General features: G+C 37.4%; 1 protein-coding gene across 1 annotated transcript; it reads right to left on the bottom strand.

The window, feature by feature from the left end:
* Positions 1–1,357: 1,357 nt before the first annotated feature.
* On the bottom strand, positions 1,358–21,600 carry LOC137404540 (uncharacterized). Its single transcript, XM_068090764.1, has 8 exons — positions 21,438–21,600; positions 19,832–20,015; positions 18,728–18,784; positions 17,116–17,237; positions 10,001–10,136; positions 6,828–6,968; positions 4,162–4,318; positions 1,358–1,712 (listed from the first exon to the last, which is right to left on the bottom strand). Exons 1-8 carry the CDS (start codon positions 21,596–21,598, stop codon positions 1,648–1,650), a joined length of 1,023 nt encoding a protein of 340 aa, XP_067946865.1. The 5' UTR covers positions 21,599–21,600; the 3' UTR covers positions 1,358–1,647.
* Positions 21,601–27,505: the final 5,905 nt, after the last annotated feature.

Below are 27,505 nucleotides of genomic sequence, written 5' to 3'. Positions count from 1 at the left end.
GAACGTTCATTCGTCAGATCTTTTTATTTTCTCTCAAGTTCAGCAGAGCGGTTTGTATTTTCCCAACGGCGTGATTTCACAACGACGGTTTTAATTTAAACAGCAATAATTGCATTTGCTTTAGAAGTTGTCTGTCCTTTTCAGAAATTTTATCCGATTTTGCGGAAAAGTGCGGAACATAGGGCCTTGCGGAACATAGGGCGTGCGGAACATAGACCTGTCACCATAAAATCAGGTTACCAGACAATTGCTGAGAAAGTCAGAAAATGCGTTTATGTCAGTGGCCCCTAGAAAACGCATAAATGCGTTTATGGCAGCGTAAGGGTTATACAGTTTTGGTTGTGAAGTTGGTTGTTACCTATCTATTTTCTTTTTCTTGGGATTCGAACGTGAAAGTCACGGCGGGAGGGACCTAGATGTCATTGATAGTCTAAGAAACAAATGGCAGCAAGTGATCAAATTGAATTGTCGATCTCACCCACACATTTCAACCTGTGGTTTACAAATACGAACTATTCCCAAATTGAATTTTTTTCTTATTAGTGAACTGGACATGAGGAATATAATGTTTTTTCCACTGCATTTATTTTCACACCACTATAACTTCGCACTCATCAGTGCCGCGAAATTAAGTTGCAGCGAAATTTTACTCTGTGTGCTACTCACGAAACTAAATACTAGCGAAATATAAGTGTCCTAGGGTACACCAACTCCAGAAGTATGTGTGAGACAAAATGAAAAATATAGTTATGATGGAATGGATACACATAAAGCATTTGTTTAGTCGTATGTGTACCAATAATCTTGAATGATGCCTTATGTACAGAGTTGAAACATGATCTTTTTAAAAACAGTGATTATACAAATATCAAACAATAGTACAAGGTCTAAAAATGTATTGGTCCAATTATTATTTATACAATATATAGTAGATTATATAACTATAGTCTATATGTTATATAATATATATAGATACAATATTATATATGGTATATATATTAAATAATGTGGTATATATATTATATAATATATACACAGTGTTATATATTTATTACAATGCGTTATCAAACATTTCAAAGGAAAGAATTTGTTGTTGCATTGATAAAAACAAGCTATCTGTTCCCTCTTCACCTTGCAAGTCTGTGTACATGTATTCATTTAGAGCCTTGTTTATAAACACTGGCCTGAGGACCACCTGAGAAGAAGTGACTAATGTGGTTGACAGATGTACCAAAGGCTGGGTGAACTCATCAAACCTCAAAAGAAATAGGTTGGTTTACTGCCATGAGTGATACATTTTACATTATATTATATCAATATATATAATATATTATATCAAACAACTGCAAAAGTTGATCATCAAACCAGATTTACTATAGCAAACGTAATTACTTTGAGTATATGCCCAACCTTTTAATAATTTTACCAAAATAATTGTTAATATCAGCTTCTGGTAAAGTGAAAATAAAAGTAGAGAATAGAGCCCGAATTTGAGCGAATAAGGCACACATGTATAAAAATCAAATAAAAAATGCAGACACGCATACATCAAAACCAGTTTAAAATTTTCCAATTTTGGCACAAAATCAAACCAAACATTTCTGGAATGCCGTTATAGATAAAAAAATATAAACAGTGCCTGTGAATTTATCTTTCTTCTTGCTGCTGGTAAACAGGCGTATACTCTGGAGGAAGTCCTTCCCACTTTTCATCTAAAGCATACAAACGGTTAACGTTAATATTTTAAGGTATTACATAATTCTATATAAGATCTGAGCTTAAACCTGTTTTGTACAAAGTTATATTGAGAAACTGTAGAGCAAAATATATATTTTATCAAATACTCATGTTTAGTGGAAGATGGCTGTAATATGAACTAAAACATTTGTTTTTTATTTTGAACTCCAAATTAATAAATCTAGGTTTGTGAGATGAGTATGTGATTATGTAAAATTACTGAAAATTGGTTTTATATTCCAGTTACTGTCATTTAAACTACACGATCAAGTGATGTTTACCTCCAAACTTAGCTTTAAAATTTGGTTCAAGTGACACAGTGGCTCAACCTCGTAGGACTTGCTACACTTCTGATTTCCCAACCAGGCTCTTAGCTACTATAAACTTTATCTTTGAGCCTCCATCAGGAGTCTCCAGTTTTTTTTATTAACAAGCATTTCAATTCAATTATATATTTGGTGATATCTTCAAGCAGTACGGTATGTTCATAACTTTCAAATGCCCTAAAAGTTTGTGGTTATTTTGTTGAAATTCTATTAGCTGAAATACACATTTGACGAAAGACCATTTGTCGAAAACAGAGCCATTCATCAAAAAGTATAGTTTTGGTCAAAAATGTAGGCTTTGGGTTAAAGTCTCAAGCCAGTTAGTCAAAAATAATAATATCGAACAAAAGTATTAAGAATTATAATATTTATATAATACTAGTTTCAACAACTAAACATATGCTATTCTATACTGTAAAAATATTTAACACACAATTATGATAAGCATGTAATCTATTTTTTATGAAATTCTGTGATATATGGGTGTAATGATATACACATGTATAGCATATAGTGTGTTCTGTTGGTTCAAGGTCCAAGCTGCTATACAAAGTTTGGTTTGTTGAAAGCTACCACAATTTTTGCGACATGCGTGTGTATTTGTTTTACAGACTACAGATAATGAAATCTCTTGAGATGGTATAGTTTTAATGCTATGGCTATCTGTTTTAGGAATTCTAGCAAGATGATAGTGTTATAATTAAAGTCTTTTCAATAATCTTCAATTGCAAGTAGTAGTCTGAATTTGACTGACAGCCTGTCGGTAACAGCGGTTTCGACCATTGGCTTCCTGATTAACCACCATTTATCAGTGCAGAAGCTGTTGCTATAGACAGTTTGACATGCTTAGTTTTGGTGTGAGATAAACAGATGTTTAATCATAAAGCATCTAGTGTAGTAAATATGCAGAATTTTTCTTTTTTCAAGGACTCTTTTCAAGAGACATTATAACTATATACCTATATTGTGATATCGTGACTTGTTATGTTAAAATTTAAATAATGATCCTCAAGAAAAGATGAACCCTAACAACACTGAAATATGAGTGTTAAGCCATCAGAGATATTATTTATCATTTACTCAGCCAAGAACTACTAGTCAGGTCTAGCCGTATACAGTAGAGTAGTACTTGGAAATGCACACTTCTTTTCTATCTATTTATTACAATAAAAGTTAAAAACTGGATTCTTAATTGCTTATTTTAAAATCACTGTTCTTTACAACAACAATGTTTTATTAGATATTTTAATACGATTTGTTTACAAAGATAAAGGTTTGCTTAGTTTTGATGTCATTACATGTAGATGCAATGACAATTGATAAAAAGGCGTCTAACACTATAGCATATAATTTTCTGTTTGCTTAAGGACTTTTTATAAAAAGCCTTATAAACATACAAGTTCCGAGGCTACATGATTTATTATGTTACGAATGATAAAAGATCTTCTGAATTCAAAGGAGATAAACCCTAACAAGTTTGTTATTTCCTTATATTGTACATGTTATTTCTCATTTCATTCCTAGCATATGTACATATCCATAAATACACGTACGAGCCTAGCAATTGCAAAAAAACATATAAGTGATTTTTACTATGTATTTACTATGGTAAAAATAGAAAAAGGTTTCCTAATTTTTTCAAAACATTATTTTACACAACGAAAATGTTTTTTATTTTAAGTTTTCATGCGATTCATTTACAAGAATAAAGAAAAACTAAATAATAACTTTTTGGAATTAATCAATTGAAGCAATAACTTTTGTATATTTTGGTAATTTTTACACGGCAAAACCTTGAACTAAAATGAGTCACAATATTACTGTAAATAAAAATGTGTGAGTCAAATAAAATGCAGATAATCTGGGTTGTTTTATAATTACAAACTATATAATAAATGGTTAACTAGATTTATGACTACTTTTTATAATTTTTGAATGTAAAAAGTTTAGAAACACTATTGACACAATTATTACTAGAGGTTAAACACTGTCCCTTTGAAAGTAATTTAGATAGAGAACGTGCAATCAAGCATATTATCTGTGTACATATATGCAAATGTATGTGATGGTATTTCTTAAAAGATTACTACCTACTAACCTGTCTCAACTCGTTGCTCTACCGATGGGCCAGGCTGGCCAGGGAGGTGAGCTGGTACTGGATATAGAGGTGCACCGACTGGCATCTGATTCAAGGGAACACTAGGCATAATGGAACCTGTAGGGTGGGCATAATATCCCATTGGATGGTTGTTATCCTGCAGAAGGAGATATACAACATGTTTTACTTATGTATTTTACTTGTATGTGCTTCATTTTTGTACTATATGGGTGTTGGTAAATTTGTCTTTAAACAGAAACGATAGCTAAGGTCAGTTTAGTGGAGCTAGGGACTGATTAAGGGGAGGCTACACATACCCATGTTCTAGAGCGGAGATGCACAGCAAAGGCTATCATGCTAAGACATTAATGACCACACAGACTGATCTTTTGGGCAACCCCGAACTTGACTTAAAAACTTGTTGATTTTGACCTAAAAACTTGTTGATTTTGACCTAACAAATTGGTTTTTTACATATAAAGAGCTAATTTTGACCGTAGTTTGAACTACAAAAACCAGGTAGATATAATATAATATCCATCAGAAGTTCGTAGCATAAATGCACTATATATTTCACACAAATACACTTATCAACTTTCTGACCCGAAAAATTCTTGTTTTTAGTAATCATTGTAGAATGACTAGGCAAAAAAGATGAATGAATCAAGCTGAAGGCAAAACAACAATGAGCAGATTAATAGAAAATTGTACATTGGAAATTTGAAAGAACTAAGAATAAAAAATTAAATTATGGATGACTTAAATTTTGTTAACCTGGAAATCAATGCTAAAAAACAGAATTTGGACTTTTTACTATAAAAAGCTTAATTATGACTTTTTTGGCTTAAAAAGTTATTTTTATTATAAAACTTAAAAAAAAGGTCAAATACAGCTTTAAAGAAATAATTGAAACTGAAAGAAACTTTTGACTTTTTATAATTGGGTTGCCCTGATGTCTATTTAGAATACTTTATGTGTGAGACCGCCATTGGTCAATCTCGCTTACTCTCGCTTATATCAACCAATAAATTGATGAGTTGAAGTTCATTTTCAATAATCACTTTCTATAAATTTTAAATAAGTCATAACACAAAACATAATGGTGGTAATTATCCCAATTCTAGTAGCTTCCAAAAAGGAAAAAAGATTATTGTTAATGAAAAGAGCCACTGAGGCAATACGAAATAAATACCAACATTGCTAGACCTAGTGTTTTCAGAAACATACAAGCATTAAACATGGCAGAACCCACATCACTACCTGCATAGACGTAAACATTGACTTGTGATGCCAACATTTTGAAAAGAGTGAATTTTGAAAGTACACCGCTGATTGCTAGCTGATTGACTTTGAGAACCTACCTAGCTGTGAAAACCTCCTACTTCTCAATATGAATAACTTATTTGTAAACGGTTTAAACAATAAACAGTCCACCCAGTAGAATTTTAACTGACATGAGAAGTTTTAATTTTGTTGAAAAAATCCATTGCATAAAAGGATTTTTTTAACAAAATTAGAACTTTTCCCATTATTTTAGATTCTACTGAAAGGACTGTTTATTGTGTAAACCGTATACAAATAAGTTATTCATATTGAGAAGTGGGAGGTCCTCGAATGAGGAGTTACAACAAGCAAAAGTCTCCTCGTGATCTCCTAGTTACTTGTTGAGCGCACAACGGAGCAATTCCGAATAAATATTGAACCAGTAGTTGTTACCGTGGTTACATGAGTTTCCTCTTGTCTGAGCCTAAAACTTGTAACATCTCACATGAGCTAGCTTAAATAGACTACAGAAGTCGCCAACTCAATTAGTAATAAAACCTCTAGGCAGTGTTACTATTTTCAGAGTTTGTTAGACACTGAACAATCAAAAACACTTTCGAAATTACTAAAATTGTAATTATTTGGTTTAGAGTTTATCAGTACAATTTAAGAATTCCAAAAAAATGCTTCAAGTATTCAAAAAAGTTGGTGATATGAATAGGTTTGCACTGAAATAATTGTTTATCCAAACTTTAGAGTGGTAAAATTTTGAATTGAAATTTTACCACTGTTGTGTATTGAATTATCAATAATTTGAAATGTATAGCATTTTTGGCTAAATAATATAATCTTTTGAAATGAAGACCTTTGGCAGTATATTGAAAGCAAAAATGGCTTATCAACTAAAGATCAGCAGGATACATCACTTGTACTTTCTCAAGTAGAACTATCCACTAGTTGCACCTGTGTGGGTGACGTCCTGATGACGAGTCACTCGGAGTGCTTTAGAAAATATTTTTTCTCGCATGGCATAATCAGTAGAGTGTTCTATCAGTCTCACCTTCAAACAGTCCTTGTAACCACAGTGTTTGAGTGGCCAGTTCATTAGTGAAAACATTTGTAACTGCATTTATAATTAGTACTTCATCTGATCTGATGTTTTCAGTGATTCATGACGCAAAATTTTGATAGCAAAGCTTTAGCTGAGCGATGATTCAAATGTTTTACAAAGTGACTTTTTTCACCAAAATTAGCAAAAGTAACTCTAGCAAAAATTTGCCCCCAATCGTAAGGAGCGTAATGTGTAACTATTATCCATCCTGATTGAGCATAAAGTGTAATTGATATAGGGAGTATTTGAGTGGAGATTTACAGTATAGGTATGTTGGAATGTGTGTACTCACCCTCCCAGCTGAGTTGGGGCAGCAGCAAGGAGCGCAGGCAGCAATAGAACTGTATATGAGTAGTGTGAATGTCATAAAGAAACCAATAACGCTGCAGAGTAGAACAATTGCATCCATGGCCAGCCATGCCTTAAAGATTGCCTACAAGAAGTCGAGTTGAATCAAAATATATTGAATGTTTCCCATCTAAATGTATGCCATGTAGGCGGTCTTATTTTATTCTTTCATCACCCAAAATGACACTTTTTGGCAATCTATTGTATGCATAACTTTTTATTAGAAGTAATAACCATCAACAAAATGGAGTTTTTTACTACCTACAAAAACAAAAATGAAAAGACAGGAATCAGGAATTATTGAGGAGTTGAACTAAGGTGTTTTAAGAGTTGGTAGTCTAATAGTATTGTAAAGAAGTCCTGATAGTGGATTAAAGGTTGCATAGTAACAGAAAGTTTAAAAACTAAAAAATACTATTGTATTGTACTATAACATGTTTCTTCAAACCTTAGAGAACTAGATATAAAAAAGTAATTGGTAGGATTCCTAAAATAAACATTAATTTTTGTTCAGAAGAAATTGTGGCAAAATCTAATGAGACTGACTCAAGACTTGCTTTGAAATGAAATTGCCTATAACACTTTTATCAAATAATGGGAACTAAACTAGGTAAAGTTTAAACAAATATATTATAAATGCTATTGTTAATATTTTGTAACTTTGTTTAAAATCACAGCCAAACAATTGGTTTGCTCTATAGCGCCATTTCTCACCATAACCCTGAAGGCTGTATCAGGACAGCAGGCTTTCTGCGAATGGTAAATTTTTATGTTTTCCTTCTTTTGTGCTAAATACAGTGACAGTCTATGGGTCACTATTATTATCATTGTTGTTGTTATCTTCTGAGAAATGTTAATGTTAATTATGATGGTATCAGACTGGAGTGTAGCACCTCACTGATGGGCTTATAGAGTTGTGGCATCTTGCGGGTGAAGTGATACCTACTTTTCGAGCTGTATTCACTTTTGCATATTGAACGCATTGAAGTCTTTTGAGATAGCCGAACAATGATTTGAGAATGCAGCGATAACTACTCAGCGTGCTCTCACTACTGTAAAGGGGGGGGGGGGGCAAGTGTTCTTTGTACTTTCTATATCTTCTCGATTTTAGCCTAGACTAGCAGTAAACCCAGTGATAAACAGAATTTTTTTCCTTCTTAACCAGATAACTTGCAGGTGGGTGTTTAAGAGTCTGGTTCTCAGGAACCAGATAGACTGACAGAAGGCATGGAGCATATGGGTGTGAAAATTAAGGAAACTGACCAACAACTTGGAAACACATGTCGTGTACACAGACTAACACACACACACACACGCACACACCACAAGGATTAACAAGGAATCCCAAGGAAGAAGTGGGATTTATTAACATAAATATTTTGTGATTATTTCTGCCTTTTTGATTTTGTTATTTACATTTATGAGACGTTTATGACATTTATTTACATTTATGAGGTGTTATCATTATGCTACTAGCTGAATGTCTGGCAGTGCATGGATAATAAAACAGTTTTTGCATAGAACAATTATTTTTTATCAACATATACAATATTTATCATTCTAACTTTTAAACAAAGGTGTATGTTTATTTCTATGTATGTCCGCCCAATGCGTAATCCTAATGTTTGAAAGCTCGAGGGGCAGCTAAAACAGATTGTTGAAAAAACATTTCTTACTATTTATGCTACAGATTTGTACAAGATTTAAAATAGCTTATAAACAGTGGCAGGAAATGTATTTGCCATTGGCTAATGTTTTTTACCCAATGAATTTGAGGAACTTAAGCTAGTAACTTAAGCTAGTTTACATATTCACTATAACAAGAACCGTGTCCATCCTTTCGTCTGGGTGTGATGTAAAAAGACTGCACATCACAGGAATCAAACCAATACATTCAGATGCACAGATGTACAGCCAAGCACACTACCTCCTAAGCGGCGCAGCCAGCTTGCCATGGGTTGGAATAATCGTACTTATAATCGTTACACATCATGATCTTACACGCAATCATGATCTTAAAGTGTAATATAGAATACAATTACTCTTTGATATGGCAAATGGCTGCGTATCGTAATGATTCGCACGCCTGTTTGATGAACTGAAGTTTTCGGGTTATATTATAGTGCGAAGTGGTTTTTTCATTAGTTTTAACTGAACATATGGATGACAGACCAAGAAACCAACAAACATTGAGATTTATATAATACACGTATATGAATCTCAACATTTGTTGGTTTCTAGGTTGCAAAACCTATAACAATCTATATATTATATAGATTGTTATAATCTATATATAGATTTATATATACTGTATTATATAGGTTGTTATAATCTATATACTGTATTATATAGGTTGTTATAATCTATATACTGTATTATATGGGTTGTTATAATTTATATATTATATAGGTTGTTATAATCTATATATTATATAGGTTGCTATAGGTTTGCCAGCCTTAATAAAGGCCATCGTCTGCAGTCACAACATTGCTAATGGCTTCCTCGGGATGCTCTGCAACTCCATCAAAATTGTCCTTAGTATCTTTTTGCAAACTCTGTAAGCAGTCTGTGTTCTGGTCTCGTCTTTTTTATCTCTAATACAAACTATTGGTATTTCTGCTTCTTGTCTGTCATGTACTCATTTATGTTTTTCTCACTGAAGCATGAGGCTATATCAACCAGCTAAATCACTTTCTCTGTTTTATATTCCAAAGTTATATTTGGCTTGTAACCTACATCTTAATAATACATGTAATATAAACAGCCATTAATATTATTATTGTTAATATTATTTTGTATGTTAATTTTTGCAGCTCTTCAGCTGGTAGTATGCTAGCATCTGGTAAGGTCCTCCCAGCTTTGCAGATTCCAACAGATTAGGAAACTGTAATCTGCCATTTCTTTTCTCCCATGTCTAAACTTCTCAAATTCCTTTCTTAAACTGTAATTCCTGCAGCTCTCTCACCACAACTAGCATCACATCCACAAATACCTTTCACAGTTGATATTATTGTTATTAAGGCATTGCACTGTTATTATATGTGTTATAATCTGGAGTAGTAGTGGCATTGTGATAATTAATTATAATAGTATTATCTTTAGTACTGAAATAAGTACCTTGTTGCAGTAGAAGTTTCCGGATGCCCCTTCAAGTGTTTCACCATAGAAAGTCAATGCTGGAATAGTAGTGGTGGATCGGTTAACGGTGGTAGATGCATTCTCATTCCAATAATAGTCAAAATAATACAGTCCTCTAAAATAAATTGATTCGAGTTGACGTAACAAAAATATTAATGAAGTTATTTCATCTTATGCTGATGCATAAGATGTGACTTGCAGAATACTGACATTTAGAGATTTTATAAGTGAAAAACTTGATAGAAGTTAAGAAAACGGCAAAAAAGGTGAGGGCGAACACAATGTGCTATTGTGAGACAACACCAGAATGTATTGCAGCAGTTTAGACCTTGCATGACATAATGGCTAACACATTTTTAACTCGCCAACCTCTACTTGCATTCTCTTGACTAGGAAGCTTTTGTGTTTACCATGTGTACGTTACATGTGTACGTTACATGTGTACGTTACATGTGTATGTTACATGTGTACATTACAAAGGTGCATTAAAAATAACTATTTAGGAATAGAGTATACAATATGCGCTAGTTTAGCCTTATATATATACATTATTTATATATAGAGCTATCTAATACACGCCGACAGGGTAATTACTCCATCGATAATTGGAAAATGAATCAGAAGCACCATTTTGAGCATGCACTTAACTCATTCCTTATAAGGCAAGTAAGTATAAAGCTATTGCTGCCTAAGAGTGTTAAAATATTAAGATATCTGGCGATGGCTTTGCCAGATACATCACAGCCCTTATCTACTGTCAATAAGCCCACTTGATCTGGTTATCAGCAACCATCATGCACCCAAATCAAAGACAGCTCTCTTATTATAAATCTGCTTTTATCCTTATTTCGATTATATGCTATATATGTGTATATATATTTAGCATATACAATGTATATGTATATATTTATCTACCATATACAATATATATGTATATGTATATTTAACGTATGCAATATATATGTATATATATATATTTAACATATGCAATATATATATTTAACATATACAATATATATGTATATTTTTTTAACATATACAGTATATATATATATATTTCACATATACAATATATATATATAAACATTCTCCTGTCAAGGTTCTGTCCAGGGGGCGGCTGCCCTGCTGCCCTGGCAGCTACCCTGGCAGCTACCCTAGGACAGCTCGTGCCGGCCTCGGCAGTTGCCTTCTCCTATTTCTGATCTCCCTTGTAAGCCACTATGATTGCCGGTGTTGGCCTTTTTAACTCTTCTCCAGGTTCTTTCAAGCTAATTGTTACCAAATTCAGTAAATCCTGAAAAGAGGTATTACACGCGCTGTCCATATTCTCGAGCAAGCTGACGTCATCCGGAGTAAATGAATGCTTTAAAAGGAAAGCTTTGGTAGCAGCTGAGAGAGCCGTTTTACCGTTTTTCTTTTAGACCTCCGAACCGTTTTTCGGCAATCCCATTGAGTAGTAGCACGCTCCATTCCTATACCGTTCTGGCTTTCTAGTATTCTGGGCCGGCTGGTCGGTTTGCCTGGTTTGCTGGCGGCAGGCCGCTAGTTCTGATAGGATTTCTTGTGTCGGAGTCGTTCCGGTTTGATTCCGGTTCTCCCGGAATTTCTTCGAGTGTGACCAGATCAGTCGTTACTGAGCTTGGCCTTTAATTATCTCTTTCTTTTGGTCCAGCCAGGTTTCCTAAGGGAGTTGCCTTCTGCCCTTGGGTTTTTACGGCCTCCATCAACAGTTTTTTTTAGCTGGGGGTCAGCATTACTGGTAAGGAGTCGTTTCTGAATTGCTCCGCATTTTTCTCCAGCCTGCTGGGTTGGGCTCCTGTCATGTTAGGGCCCCTTCTTGGCTTCAGGGTGGCTGGGACTTGTCCCAGCTTCTCTGGACAGGCGTGGTAGGGCTTCAGTCTCGCTTTGCTCTGAATTGAGGACTGGTCCTGCCTCTCCACCAGATAGGTGTGGTTGCCCCAGTCTTTTAGAACCTGGTACGGTCCCACAAACTTTACCTGTTGCTTGGGGTTCCCCCAAGCTAGTAGGGTGGGGCTGGTAGTCCCTTGGGGGCACTACCAGCACTCAGGTTCAACTCCACCATGGTTGGGGCAGGAGTCCCATGCGAGCTGCCGGTTGGCGCCACGGGGTATGCGATGTTGCCCAGAGTCAATCCCGCCCTGCCCAGAGCGGAAGTCCCATCTAGGCAACTGATCAGTACCCACGCAGCCAACAGCCCCTGTTCTTGAGCCAGCTTTTTCCGTGATGAACCTCTGTCTCTCTGTTTAATGTTCGGGCCTTGTCGGCAGTCATCGCAGGTTTGCCTACTCAGCTCGTCTGCGTTGCTGTGCTGGGTTCCTGACTGGTGTTCCAGGGTATATCAGAACTCGGCCAAGATCTGGAGCCACCGAGCAACTTTGTTTGAGGGTTCACTCCTCCTACACAACCACCGGAGAAATGCGTGATCGTTCCGTAGAAGGAACTCCTGCCTATATAAACAGGGCCGAAAGTGCTTTACTGCTTTGACCACCTCGAGCAATTCTCGTCGAGTGACAGATTAATTACCCAAAGAGGTGAGAAGTTTGCTGTAGTAGCAATGACCTTCTCGCAGCCCTTTTGCACTTGGCACAGCACGGCCCCTACTCCGCATCCACTGGCATCTGTATTTAAAATATACTGTCGCCGGGGGTCTAGATAGCTCAAACTTAGGGCGGTGCTGATGCTGTCCTTCAGTTTGTTGAAGGTGATCTGTTTCTCCTCTGTCCATCTCCAGGGCTTTCCTTTTGCCATCAACCGTTGCAAAGAGTGCGCAAAGGGGGCGCGCTGCCTGGACTTTATCGGGATTCATGGAAAATCCATTTTTGCTCATATATGACCCAAAAAGCGTACCTAGGGCTGTAATAACTTGCATTTGGATAGCTTCAACTCGGCCCTGTGGAGTCTCTGGAAAACCTTCTCCAGTCGGTGCCAGTGTGTGTTGAAATCCGATGCGATGACTATGATGTCGTCAGGGTTTTACAAAAACGCCCTCCAGTGGAGGCCATGTAAGACGCGTTTCATGAACCTTTGGAAGGTAGTTGTAGCGGAAGTCAGCCCGAAGGGTAATGCCTTTCACTTCCACAGCCCAGACCGGGTTGAATAGGCTGATTGCTTTTAGGCTTCTGCATCCAGGAGCACTTGTCAGTACCCGCTCACCAGGTCAAGTGTGCTGAAGTAGCGGCTGCCAGACAGCGCGTTCAGACTGTCGTCGATTTTGGGTAAGGGCTAGGCGTCCTGCTCGGTGACAGCGTTCAGACGCCAGGAGTCTATGCAGAAATGTCACATTTCCCATCCTTCTTGTGGACCAACACTACGGGAGCACGCAAAGCTCTTCCAGCTGGCTCGATAAGCCCTCTCTTGAGTAGGTTTTGTACCTGTCTTTCGGCCTCTGCCTCCTTTTCCGGTCCGAGTTTGGGGGGGGGGTTGCCGGATCAGCCGAGTGCCCTCCTTAAGCGGAATAGAATGCTCTACTTCGGAGATTCTCCCTATGTCGTCGTCGCCTGTGCTGAATATGGTGGCATATTGACTCAGCAAAGAGGCCAACCTTTTTGTCTGGCCTGTCTCTTCACGGTTCAGTCAGGCCGCATGGATCAGCTCATTGGTTGAAGTCGAGCCAGCTTCAAATAATAAGGGGTTGTCTTGTTTAATCTGTGGGGTGTCTACCCCCGTGTAAGTGCCAATAGTGGCTTCGGACTAGAGGGTCAATGGCCGTTCCATTGTATTCATGCATCCATTGATGCCATGTCTTTTGGGTTCTGGCTGATTTAGGCTACTTGTCACTGGGGGGTTCATCTGGAAACCCTTCGATCAGCCCTATGGGGCAGCAATTCCTCGTAGGGGTGTGACAAAGTATCGCCATTTCTGTCCGGGCTGGCACCACCACTCCCCTGATCACCTGCATTTTTTTCTTTAGTAGTCGTCCATGCTGATTTGTGCAGACTAGCTGCCTGACATCCACTTGAACTACCAGCTGTTCAAACTCGAGAGAACATTGATGAGCCACAAAGAACGGCATACTCAATATGGCATCCCTACTCAGGCAACTGACCACACAAACATTTTTCGTCTTTACATTCCTCAGATGAATTGGCAACCGGATTATTCCATAGAAATGAAGTCGTGTTCTGTCAGCCAGTAGACCGTGGCTGTCGCTCTCATCAAGCTTGGCATTGTACGGCTCCAGGTAGTCAGTCAAAGACAAAATCCTGCTTATTTAACATGTTCATGTTGCGTCCTGTGTCCAGGAAAAACTGGATGGGCCGTCCTTCCACTTTTCCTGGAAGGAAATAGCTTGTAGAGTGAGGTCGGCTGCGGGCTTGCGCCATAATGGAATCCTCTGTGTTGTCCTCTAGAGTACCCATTTTCTGTGCTGGAGCCTAGTTGGCCCTTGGATCCTCCTACATCCAAGATCAACTTACGGCTCCCGAGGTCGCCACTCCTGAGGCAGGAAAGGTGCACAGGCTTTTCATGTGCACAAAACTTTCTCGGTCTAGTCCTTGGTGGTTGAGACCATCCATCAGCGTTCACCGACTCCCGGGTGGCTTTGTTACGTTTCTAGGATTGTTTGGCCTTGGCGCAGTCAGCAGCCGGAGCTACTGCTGTGGCTTCTCCTTGCTTCCCAAAGCTGGTTTTGAGTGGCAGGGGCAGTCCTTCCAAATGTGCCCTGTCTTGTCACAGCCCCAGCAAAGAGTAGCTGGCTGGCTTCCCTTCTCTGTTCGAGTGTGGACTTGCTCCTGAAGTTGTTCCACTTTTTCCTTGAAGAATTGGACTAGCAGAGCTAGTTGGTCAATGACATCGGTTTTGGCCAAGTTCACCTGGCCATGGGTTTCCCCCTCCAGGGCTCGCTCCAAAAATCTAGTAGGTTTGCATTCGCCTCCTTGAATCTGAAGGTAATCATTTCGGGCCTGTACAGCGTCAGCTAGTGTGGGCATATGCATTGCCAACATGTGCCGCTGCAGGGCAGGGTACCCTAGTGAGCTGCAAAACGTTTCCATGGCCATGTTATTCCAGTAAGAGTTTGGTAGGTCTCTGTACGCAATGCGTGCCAGTCTTTTCACTTCCTTGGCATGCTCCTAGAGTGACGTCTTTTCCCTTTGTCTAAGGGCTCTGAGCTGATTTACCGCCTGTCTGGCGGACAGCCTGAATCTTTCCTGAAGGGCATTAAATACGGGTTTTGGATTCTTGGCTCGCTTATAGTCCTCGACCTTTTTGCCCAGTGCTTCCTGGAGGTGCAATAGTGTTGCTTGTTCCATCCACCGGTTAGAGTCAACCACCTCCAGGAAGGAGGCAATAAAGTACTCCGCGTCTCTTTTTCCCGTGTACTTGGAAGTCTTGAATCGTGGTGCTAGTTCCTGGGCCTCTGGCATCAGTAGTATTTGTTTTAGTGCTTTGACTAACCAGTCGGGTCCTGGCTTAGCACTTTGTGCCCTTCTATTAGCCTTTTTTCTGGCGGGGCTTTCACTAGGTTTCTGCTCCTTTCTTAAGGCATTTCATCTACTGAGTCCGTTGCTGCAGGTAGGGTTTTACACAGCTCTCTCTAGGTTTCTTCCTGTTGCCAGGAAGTTTTTCTAGTAAGAACAGTGCTGCTGTATTTTTAGGCAGGCCCTATGCCGTGTTTCTAGCAGGACTTTTAGTAGGTTTCTGCTCCCTTCCTAGGGCAGTTCATCTACTGAGTTCGTTGCTGCAGGTAGGGTTTGACACAGTTCTCTGTGGGTTTCTTCCTGTTGCCAGGAAGTTCTTCTAGTAGGAGCAGTGCTGCCGTTTTTTAGGCAAGTTCTATCTTGTGTTGTTTGGGTTTTTCCTGCTGCCACTTTAAAGACAGCAGAAAGTTAATCCAGAAATCCAGTGATCCAGTATGAGTCTCGTAGTGGAGTTTGTTTGGGATCGTTTTATCCCACCGCTGCCACCAGTGTAAAGGTTTTGCGCGCTACCTTGACTATTCCACCAATACAAAACTAATTGCAAAAGTTTATACATATATTTGTCCGCTTTGTTCATAAAGGGTTACAATAGAAAACATGCAACATGTAATGAACAGGTGCAGAACAGCTCTGGTCTATCTGCTCTCCTCTGTGAACGTTCGTGCTTATATAGCGGGAAGCCCCGCCTCTTGTTCCACTTGGTTGGACTCGGCTGGCTTGGCTTGGCTCGGCTCGGCTCGGCACAGCTTGGCTTGGCTCAGCTCGGCTGGCTTGGCTCGGCTCTGACCGCCTTAACTCTCTCCATTTCATTATTCCGCATGACTGAGCACAGCCCAGCGCGGCTTAGCTCAGCCCTATGCTCAGCTCTCAGTGGATCATATTCCACAACATAGCTATAGCGCATGCTGATTATTTTACAGATGCGGTCACGCCTCTACAACACTCATGTTAAGAAGTATTTTTCATAAGGATCAAAACTATATTTGGGGTCAAGGCCAATTCTTTCAGCGCGGACAAATGCATTGCCTCCGTGGAAAAAGTCTCCATAGATTAGGAGAGTCTCCGCATTCAAAGTTTTGATGGATAGCTTCTGGTGGCGCAGTAGCCTTTGTTATATACAGGCACTTCTATGCAAGAATTGTTATTATTAATTCTACATATTCAGGATTTGTATTTTGTTTTTTTCAGTTTGTATTAATTGTATCACTACTGTAGCAAAACCAAATTAATTTAGCTATTACTTGCTAATTATTTCACATCTACATCTAAACCTTTTTATAGTTATTTTATGTTTTTTAATATATTTGACCTGCATGGAACATATTCCTCATGATATGAAGAAATATGAGTTTAAAAAGGTTGTTATGTGTTAAATATAAATCAATTTTCTGACCGAAGACTTTTTTATTACTCGGGCAATGCCATGTAGCATAGCTAGTATATATATACAGCTATATATATATATATTATATTTATATATATATATATATATACGTAATATATAGACCTATGTATATATATACATGTATATATATATTGTATATTATATTGTATATTATATATATATATATATTGTATATATATAAATATATACAACTTCAAACTGATCCTATGCTTATATGCTTATCAGGTAAATTGAATACAATAAGTATTCACCTGTCATACCCTTCACCATCGGTACTACAACTCCTTAGCTTAGCCAAGTTGATTGAAACTGTTATAAGAAGAGGCATCCACAAGAATAGAGAGAGTATGTTGAGCACCAGTTGGGCAACGATCTAAAGAAAACAACGACTGTTGTGAGTTATAAAGTTTTCAGAAACTTGTTAGTCGCACGTATATCTTTATATTAGTCACACGTATATCTTTATATTAGTCACATGTATATCTTTATATTAATCACTCGTATATTTTTATATTAGTCACACTTATATCTTTATATTAGTCACACGTATATCTTTATATTAGTCACGTGTATATCTTTATATTAGTCACACGTATATTTTTATATTAGTCACACGTATATCTTTATATTAGTCACATGTATATCTTTATATTAATCACTCGTATATTTTTATATTAGTCACACTTATATCTTTATATTAGTCACACGTATATCTTTATATTAGTCACGCGTATATCTTTATATTAGTCACACGTATATCTTTATATTAGTCACACGTATATCTTTATATTAGTCACATGTATATCTTTATATTAGTCACACATATAAATTTATCCTGAATAAAGGAAACGAAAACTTGTTTTTAAAAGTAATGTAAGTAAAAGTAATATCCGATTGTTAAAAACAGTTTAACCTTTAATATCTTTTTGTAGTCATAAATGAAATAACTCTGAAAGGCAACACTCTGTGATACATGTACATTGAAGTATTTAATAGAAATACATTTGATAGTGTTTGTTTTAGAACATTAATACTTCAAGTTCATGTCCTAATAATTCTAATTTTGCTTTATAAGGTAAACTGTTAACAAAACGGATGAAAATAATTAAAAATAAGAAATTAATTTGATGACCTAGTTTCATTAATCTCAAAGAATTATTTACAATATCTCAAATTGTAAATAAAATTCATTGAATTGTAAAGGCAAGAGCCTAACTTTTTAACAATATTTATTATTTTCTCATCATCTCATTATTTTTTGCTAGTTTTATCCACATTTATTGCCTCCTACTCTCCCCGCCTTCTCTTCTCCCTCCCCGCCTTCTCTTCTCCCTCCCCGCCTTCTCTTCTCCCTCCCCGCCTTCTCTTCTCCCTCCCCGCCTTCTCTTCTCCCTCCCTGCCTTCTCTTCTCCCTCCCCGCCTTCTCTTCTCCCTCCCCGCCTTCTCTTCTCCCTCCCCGCCTTTTCTTCTCCCTCCCCGCCTTCGCTTCCCTACATTTACCCTCCCCGCCTTCTCTTCCTGACTTTTATTTGCTTTCTTCATCTCATTTATCGCCTCCTACCCTCCCCGCCTTCTCTTCTCCCTCCCCGCCTTCTCTTCCTGACTTTCATTTGCTTTCTTCATCTCATTTATTGCCTCCTACCCTCCCCGCCTTCCTCTTTCTGACTTTCATTTGCTTTCTTCATCTCCTTTGCTAACTCTCAACAGTATGGTTCTGCCTTCTGCCATTTAATAAATTTTATTTTGAACATTAATAATGTAATTACAATCGCTGACTATCACAGCGTTTTTATGTCCAAGGGGTCTCTCTGTCAGGTATTTAATTTCTACAAGAATACTGAAATAGGAACCTAATCGACTCACCAGTCCCTTTTTCTGTTTTCTGTAAGCCTGTATCCCTACGATGGCAGTAATTGCTACCTGCAAAGTATTAGGCAATATTTTAATAAACGCTAAATTTCTTCTCTAAAGATAAATGCAAGAACACTATACTAAACTTATAAAGTGTCTACTCTAAGCATAGATGCACAGACAGTAGAAGGTTTTAACACTAAAGAAATACCCATCAGAGGCCAAAATAGCCAATGACCGATTTTCTGATTTATCTTAAAAACAACCCTCAATATCTATACCAAGTGTCAAAACCTTCATTTATTGGAGAAAATATTTTGATCAGTTTGCTCTGTATTTTGTTCAATACTTTCCTGATTCTAAGAACAATCATAATTGATTCTGATAATCCCATATAGTGTAGACACATGAACGGAAGTGTAGGTGGTTCAGTTTTTAAGGTTAATTTAGCTTCTAGACATATGAACAGAAGAGTAGGTGCTTCAGTAATAGAATGAGTGATAGGTATATACAGCAAAACTTATTCTAAATGCAGTTTAAATGAACTTAATGTATATATCGTTATTCACTCAAAAATGCCCTTTTAATTTTGAAAGCTTTTTATTATTAGTTATAAAATTACAATGTTTTGCAAAATTCCGGATAACACATGTTAAAAATTATGTTGATGCCAACAAAATGTTTTAGTCAAGCCGCAGTTACCATAAGTCAAGGACTGACTGTTTGGTTAAGTGCGCATATAGCGATGTTGTAGATGAATATCTTTACTATAATAAAAGCAGTGTCTGTCTGTCTGTCTGTCCGAAACCAGGCTAGGAGTGTTAAGAACAAAAAATCGCGGGACACAAGAATTAAACTCGGTTACTCCGACTTACACTCTGAAACTCTGACACTCTAACCACTACACTACTCAGTTACCTCACCTTTACATGAGTTAATTATATACATTGTACTGATTACTCATTACGATCTCCCATGATGCACGAGACTGCCAAACATATTAGTATTATGTAACAGAAGGTGCTGCACTGTTCAAAGCTCTCTTATGAACTACAGTATACTATTCATGAACTATTCAACCAAGCAGGCTATGCTCTGATATTAGTTTATGCTTACAATAGGTCCAACCCAAAGACCTGTTCCTGCATGATCCGCGTAAGATGATATGTTGACGAAATATTCATCTCCCAGTTCCTTCCTCAGTTGAAAGACTTTGCTGGAGAAGGTGCTGCTGATGGGCGTGGTGATGCAATGAAACACAAACATGGTGACCGTAACCACCAGCTGCGTTATGGTCAGCCTAAATCATAGCCAAGCATAAAAAGAACATTGTCAAACATTTGAACAAAGAAGATATTTTCATAACATTGTAATTGCACAACGTCCTGTTAAAGTTGGGTTAGAACTGACAGAGAGTGATAAATTAGTCAGTGTGCAGTGTAAGCTGCCTCTCTATCAAATCTTAGTCTAAGGAGTTGTTTTTCCGTACATGCTAGCTGTTTCCCATTATTGATAGTTGGAGAGAAATAGCCCTAAATTTCCAGGTTGTTCAAAACCTTTACAATAATAAAAGTCATGTCTACCCTGTTACACTTTTTAGTAAGAAGCAATAAGCAAATGTAACATTTCAATTAGACAGCTTTATCAGCAACTGAACCACAGTTGACACTAGCCAACTCAACACTGAACATGGCCAGCTGACCAAATGGTAGGTAAGCAAAAGGTAGGGTGAAGACTCATCCTAAGCTATTTATAGACTACTAGCTGCACATGTTCGGGCAGCGAAATTTTTTTTCTCAAACATGTTTACTTAGGGCAGTAAAATCTTGGCTCCTGATTGGTTTTAGTAATTGAGTTTTAGTAACCAAAACCTACATCATTACATTAGAAATTAATAGTTATAATTAGAAAGGAACACTAAATTCCAAATGACGTAGTAAAACTTATGTTATCATTCAAAAAGTGCTGTTAAAACGTAAGAGGGTGCTCACTCAAAACTCATTGATTTAAACCATTTTAAATAAATTTTTGGAGTTTTGTGTTCCTTTCTAATCATAACTATTCATTTTTAATCTAATGATCTAGGTTTTGCTTACTAAAGCTCAATTACTAAAACCAATCAGGAGCCAAGATTTTACTGCCATAGGTAAACCTGTTTGGGAAAAAAAATTTTGTCGGACAGGGACAAGACTAAGCTCTCGTGATAGTGCATACATTTCATATCCATCCGTCCATCTGTTTGTCTGATCGAAGCCACACTAACAGCATTAAAAAATAAATGCACTACACAGGGGCTGAACTCAGGGATCCAGGTTATCAGCCAAGCAGGCTACCAACTGCACTTTTGTGCAGTTGGTCAGTATATGTCATCAATGTATATTCAGTTGCTCAGCCTTACAGCTTACACAGAATAATTGTGCGCATACTAATTACTCATGATGAACTCATATGGTGCACAAGACAGTCAGCGTATGAGTACTTATATAAAGTGCGAGAAAATAAGTAAAAAAACTAAGTAACACATAAAATAATTGTTGGTCTTATTATAATACTTTCTTAAAATATTAAAATTAATAAATATTTTTGTTTTACTAATGGAGAACGTAATTCAAAATTGCTGTCTCACAAAACAGGCAATTTAAGCTAGAAACATCCTAGTTGTAGACAGTATTTCAAGACATGTATGCTACTATCATAAATAAAGGTAGTATGGAATACTCACCCCTTAACAGAGTCAACATTCTCTTTAGAATACTCCACTTTCTTTCTAGGAATAGGAGCGGCTTGGAGGATGACATATGGCACACTTGGTTGTTGAGGTGCCACCTGGTTCACTCCGTATCTATGCGGTGGCTGATTGGGATATGTGTGAGTAGAAGCCATTACTAGACTGTTGGTTGCCGTACACTGAGCTGATATGCGACCTGCATTCGTAAGCAGGCTTTCTATTAGAATAAGCTGTCAATAGCGAGTGGTGAAATAAGAATCGATAAATCTATTCATCGCCTTATGAGCTCTATGACTACAATAATATTTAGGTCTGAGTGCAGGTGACCTTGAAGATAGAAGCTGGCAAAGTTCCACTTCTATTATACATACTATACAAGCTCTTCATTCTTTTCCATTTCCCTTTAATTTTTATGCGAGGACATCCTACTAGTAATTTTTATAGAGTCTAGTTGTATACAGTAAAAGGTTTTGTTTGGCTTCAGACAAGCAATATTTTAACAACTTGAGCTCGTCATGAGTGCTGTTGACTCCTGAACAGCTGCCAGAGCTCACTAATGTTGATTTTAACGCCGGATCTGCTAGCTTAGAGGTTTTATATACCTGCAAGTCCTAAAGGTTCCCTATGTCTAAAAACAAGGTAACGAGTGTGGCTTTCTTCGGTTGGCAAACTATATTGACCTTATAGTCTCGCTCAAACTAATGACTGCAGCTTTTTTAGCATGCTGGCTTTACTTGAAATCGACAAGATGGCCGTATTTGTGGCAGCAGGTTACTTTTATTCACTGAACATTTTAATACTGTCCTTTTTGGTGTATTACCGCAGTTTGCAAAGAAATTAAATAGCCACCAACATTGATTTATATTTAGTATCAGCAGTCAGCCTTTACCCTAACTTCTTTAAACATAGAAACAACAGCACTTTACACAGCTTCAGTTGTGTTCATGTAGAGAACAAGCACAAGCACTCTATATAAGTGTGTAAAATGGAACTATGGTTGGTATTTGTTTATGCAATGTTGTTGTGAGCAGGCTGTAAGATAGCGCAACTCTAACTACAGCGTTTATGTAGGTTTAGCGATTATAAATCACAAACTCGATACATTTGATACAACATAGAGTTCTCTACAATAGAAATCTCTGTAATATCGAGCAATTGTGTAATGTGTCGACAATTATAGTATTAGTATATAGGAGTTACTTATATAATCTGTATTTTACACCACTATCAGATTAGAAAAAGATGATTATGTTAGTTGGCACAGGCAAATAGATGATATACTCCAGAGTTGTGTACCTTTTGAATGTCCCTATATCTAAATATTTAGTCTGTCAATTGACATCACAGAGGTTATTATATCTGGACAGTTTAAGAGTCCTTGAGTAAATAGTTACTTATGTTTTTGTATCATTTGATGAATTTTTGTGTATAATTTGCCTCATGAATGATTTGGACAGAATAACACTTCTACTTATGGTTTTATTACCAGTCATTTTGGCAGCCCTTATTTAGAGAAGTGGCACCCACGACAGACACCGACATGAAGATGCCACCTATTTGGAATCTGATAAGACAGGGTTATCATTTCTCAAAGTCAGCAACTGAAATTGACAGAGTTTAATGTCAGTAAGGAATTCCCCATAGCCGTATATCGTGACTGCGAGCTTTGTAACTTTGCTGTTTGCAAACATCACAAATTCAGATGCTCAGCCTTACATGTACATATCCTCCAAACCAAAATAAACCTCATAAAGTAATTGTTAAAACTACCCAATCAAATTTTCATTAGCAGACGTCTGGGTGACAATTCTTAAACTTGACCTTCTAAATTCTCCCACAGCCTTTGCTAATCAATCTCGTTTACTTTGGTTACTGTCAGATTCCCTACACATTGAGGGTACACGATTGCGATATCCTACAAATGAAGCGTTCAAATTCTGATTGCATACTTGTCCTAATCTTAAGAGACTTAAGGTAGTTCTTCTTTGAAAAGGTTACGCCAAGATACATAAAAATCGTTTTGATGCAATGCATCGTGGAAAGCTGGAGTTTGACGTTTTAATGAACAATTTAACTACTTATGCTATGTTAACTGTTAACCGAGCTTTGTTAACAAATGTTGCTTTGCTAACAATGCTAGCAAAGCAACATTTGTTAACATGTCACTATATGCTAACAATGTTCTATTAGAATAGATCATCAATAGAGGTATTACTGTATCAGTTACATGTCACCCCTATTTAGGGGATAACTCCCAGTTTACATAGTGAGCAGGACTACGAGAATATTTTTTGTGAATCTTATTCCATGATTGATATTTTTTTGATATTTTATCCTACGCACCTTCCTAGGTACACAAAGAGAGTCTGAAAGCACCCTAAAGTTTAATTGAACATATATTTACCAACTTCGTGTGAAGGACTCATTGCATAGCAGTTGCCTGACTTGACAATCATGTAGGTTGATGAGAAACAATTTTTAAAAAAGCGTTTTTTAACTTAAAATAATTAAAAAATTTTGTTAACAATTGTTAAAATTTAACTGTGTTTGTAAATTTAAATAAAAATATAAAATATAAATTTAAACAGAAATTTAAAAACAGAAAAAATTTAAAGACTCATGACTTGTTTTTTGTCAATGAGTAATGCTCGTGTAAAACTTGAACACTACTTAACCTTGCCAACAAAAAACCCAAAAGTTATTGGACACAAGTAGTATACAAAGTTATTCGTGGTACTTTGTGAGCTGGTCATATGAATCCTAGAAAATCTTTGACACCACAACTACACACAGAAATCTAACTTTGTTAGAGTATAGTGCAGGGATAAACGACTCATCTACACTTTATAACCGGAGCGTTCGCTGGTATCACTACTGGTGCACGGCGTTTGCACATCATCTGTATTCTTCTATATGTGTCTTGCGGTACGGGGTGGATTATAAGAGTTCTATGAAAAGGCTGATAACTGCTCAGGTGCAGTCCCAGTAGCTTGCTATTTTGCAATTTGTGCAATTGTGCTACTTGTCTCCTCGTGTTGGAAGGTTTATATAGCGATGTCCATGTATAAAGTATTTTTGTCCTTGCGGCTATTACTAAACACTACTATTATTACATCTCATTCCCGTTCAGCATGCTAAAAATCACTTGTTTGTCATTTCTCTTTAGGCATATAAGACAACAAAACTTATCATTATGAGATTTGAATAGCAGTATGAATGCATGCATTTGCATTTAAAGCAATAAAGCATTTGGCTAATACAGAGTTAGTGATGAATTGATAAGTTCTCTCAACTGGAATGCTATTGGAGAATAAACTGAAAAGCTTGGAGTTAAATTTGACTTACGTTGTAAACAAGCTCTGTGAACAAGCAGCAGTGATTCTTACACCGCTATAAATATAATATATTTATAGTGGTGTAAGAAATATTGTTTCTTGTTGAAATATTGTTGAAATATATTGTTGAAATATTATTTCAACAGTTCAATATAGTTTGACATCAAGAGCTTTAATTAAACAAAAACTTACGCAAAATTGGTGTAGATTTTATCAGATTTTTTCTCACTTGAGATATTTGTTGATGTTTGAGGTGATCTGACTGCCAGTACGTTTCAAGATTAAATTGACAAAATTTAATCACGGTTAAAACACTTGGAAGAAAAATATATGCTGAAATGACATCACTAATTTCTCGGCTGCCTCTCTTGTTATTGATATCGGCTATTGCGTTCAGGTTGCAGGATTTGCATCTGTATCTTGTCGATCTATTTGTTGAAATGCAACTATAGACATCATAATCGCACTTTCGTTTGCATGTGCACATTTTAACCTCGGCCAAGTTTCATTGATTTTAATCTTGAAACATCCTGGCATTCAAATCCCCTAAAACATAAAAAACAATAGCAAATTATTAAAAAAGTACTAATACTTTCTGATAGAATCTACTACAATTTTGTGTACAATACATCTTTAACTAAGAGTAACAACGAAAGGTAATTGAAGTCGTTTCTCCAAATGGAAGCTTCTGATGTCACAGTCATCAGTTCAGTTGCTTTCAAGGTAACTGAAACTATCAGACGTGATTCAGCAGTTAGTCATTCGACTTAGATCAGCAGGTTGCTGGTTCTAGTCACAGAAGGACTATTGGTGGCATTAGAAAGGACGTCCAATCACAATTTCTCATGTGCCAAATCTCAGGAGCAAATGGTCACAAGAGTAATATACCTAAAGGAAGATCATTTGCGATGGTGACCACAAATGACAAAACCCGAAATAAGAAGTCAATGTAACCGAAGCATGAAACTTTCAATGGAATGACTTCAATTCTTCTGAGCTTGGTCTAGATAGGTGCAACTGGTGAAGAAAACTCGCAAGAGTGGGGTGGGGACAACCCCTAGCTCTAGTTCTCTGCGCTTTAACCAACGCTACAACCTGCTGAACCCAACAGGAGGGAGCTGAAACCAACTCATTTATGCTCTGCTGAACCCAACAGAGTGCGCTGAACCCAACGCTGCTGACTGTACAACCTGCTGAAACCAACAGGAGGGAGCTGAACCCAACTCACTTCCGTTCTGCTGAAACCAACAGAGTGCGCTGAAACCAACGCTGCCAACTGTACAACCTGCCGAACCCAACAGGAGGGAGCTGAAACCAACTCACTTGTGCTCTGCTGAACCCAACAGAGTGCGCTGAACCCAACGCTGCTGACTGTACAACCTGCTGAAACCAACAGGAGGGAGCTGAACCCAACTCACTTTCGTTCTGCTGAAACCAACAGAGTGCGCCAAAACCAACGCTGTAACCTGCTGAACCCAACAGGAGAGAACACAACTCTTGTAAGGATAATTATTTAATTATCCTATTTATTTGTAGTCATTTTGTGTGAGCTTGCTGTTAGTGACGATTATAAACGATATTCCTCCAACTATAACGACTTTATTATAGTAATACTAGTCATGCATCCAATTCAAGAGTCACACCCAAGCTGAACTGCCTAAAAATTAGTGGCAGTATTTATATTACATAAGCGATTGGCCTAGAGATTGACGGTTATCGTTCAAACCGACCAATCATATCGTCTTGCTGACTGCCGAGTTTCTAAGAATTTTCACATACAGAACAATAAAAAATTATTCCTAGACAATGAGCCATTATAGCATAACAATCTAAACACTAACAAAAAGCCCAGGAAATTCTACATATACTGGGTAGCGAACAGTAAGTGTAAAAAAACATTAAGACATATTTCGATAATGAAAAGGGCTAATTACAAAATCTTATCTCGAGAAAACGTAGAACAAAAACGGAAACAATATTGTTTAAGTAATCTTAAACCACTAACAATTAATTATAACAGAAACTTAGAATATTTTGACATGTAACCATGAACATAGAAAATGTCTTCCAATGAGTGAACGGTAAGAAATAAATTATAGAAGATTGTTCACTGCGTAAAAGCCTTAATAAATGGCGTCTGTTATCTTTTCTAGGTCAACCACTATCCCAGAAGTCTCTTCTCTATAAACGGTATATATATTGGCTACGTCACCTTTTCCCTTTGATCACTTCACCATGTTTTTCTGCGACGGGTGTACGGAGCGCCTTGATGAGCCTGACGTCCATGAGACCGATAGCATCCAAATAAGACAACTCTTCGGAGTTATTCCCCCACGGTCTTTTTCATGGCCACCACTCCTTTCATAGAGTTTGTTCTTTAGAATATCTCGCTTTATTTTTACGTTTACAACACTATCCTCCCCTAAAACTTCATTCTGTCCCAGAATGGCATTACTTCTATGGCAGACATCTAAGTGGTAGTCCGGTAGGTGCTGACGTAAGTTAGTAGGCTGAGTTGGCGGAATAGTGCGATCCCCCATCTCGGATCTCTTCGTGTGCTCCTGGAACAGAGGGCCGAGTTGCTCCATCACCTCGGAGTCAGGAGGGCGATCCGTTGGCTTAGGTAGACGTTCTCTGCATATCCTGGTGGTGCTTAGTCTAATATCACTTTCATGTTGAATAGGGGTTCCCCCCTTGCACTCTATTTTAAACTTCCGGTTTGTCAGA

The sequence above is a fragment of the Watersipora subatra genome, chromosome 9 (assembly GCF_963576615.1).
Source record: "Watersipora subatra chromosome 9, tzWatSuba1.1, whole genome shotgun sequence".
NCBI lineage: Eukaryota > Metazoa > Bryozoa > Gymnolaemata > Cheilostomatida > Watersiporidae > Watersipora > Watersipora subatra.
This window is presented reverse-complemented; position numbering and strand designations above follow the sequence as displayed.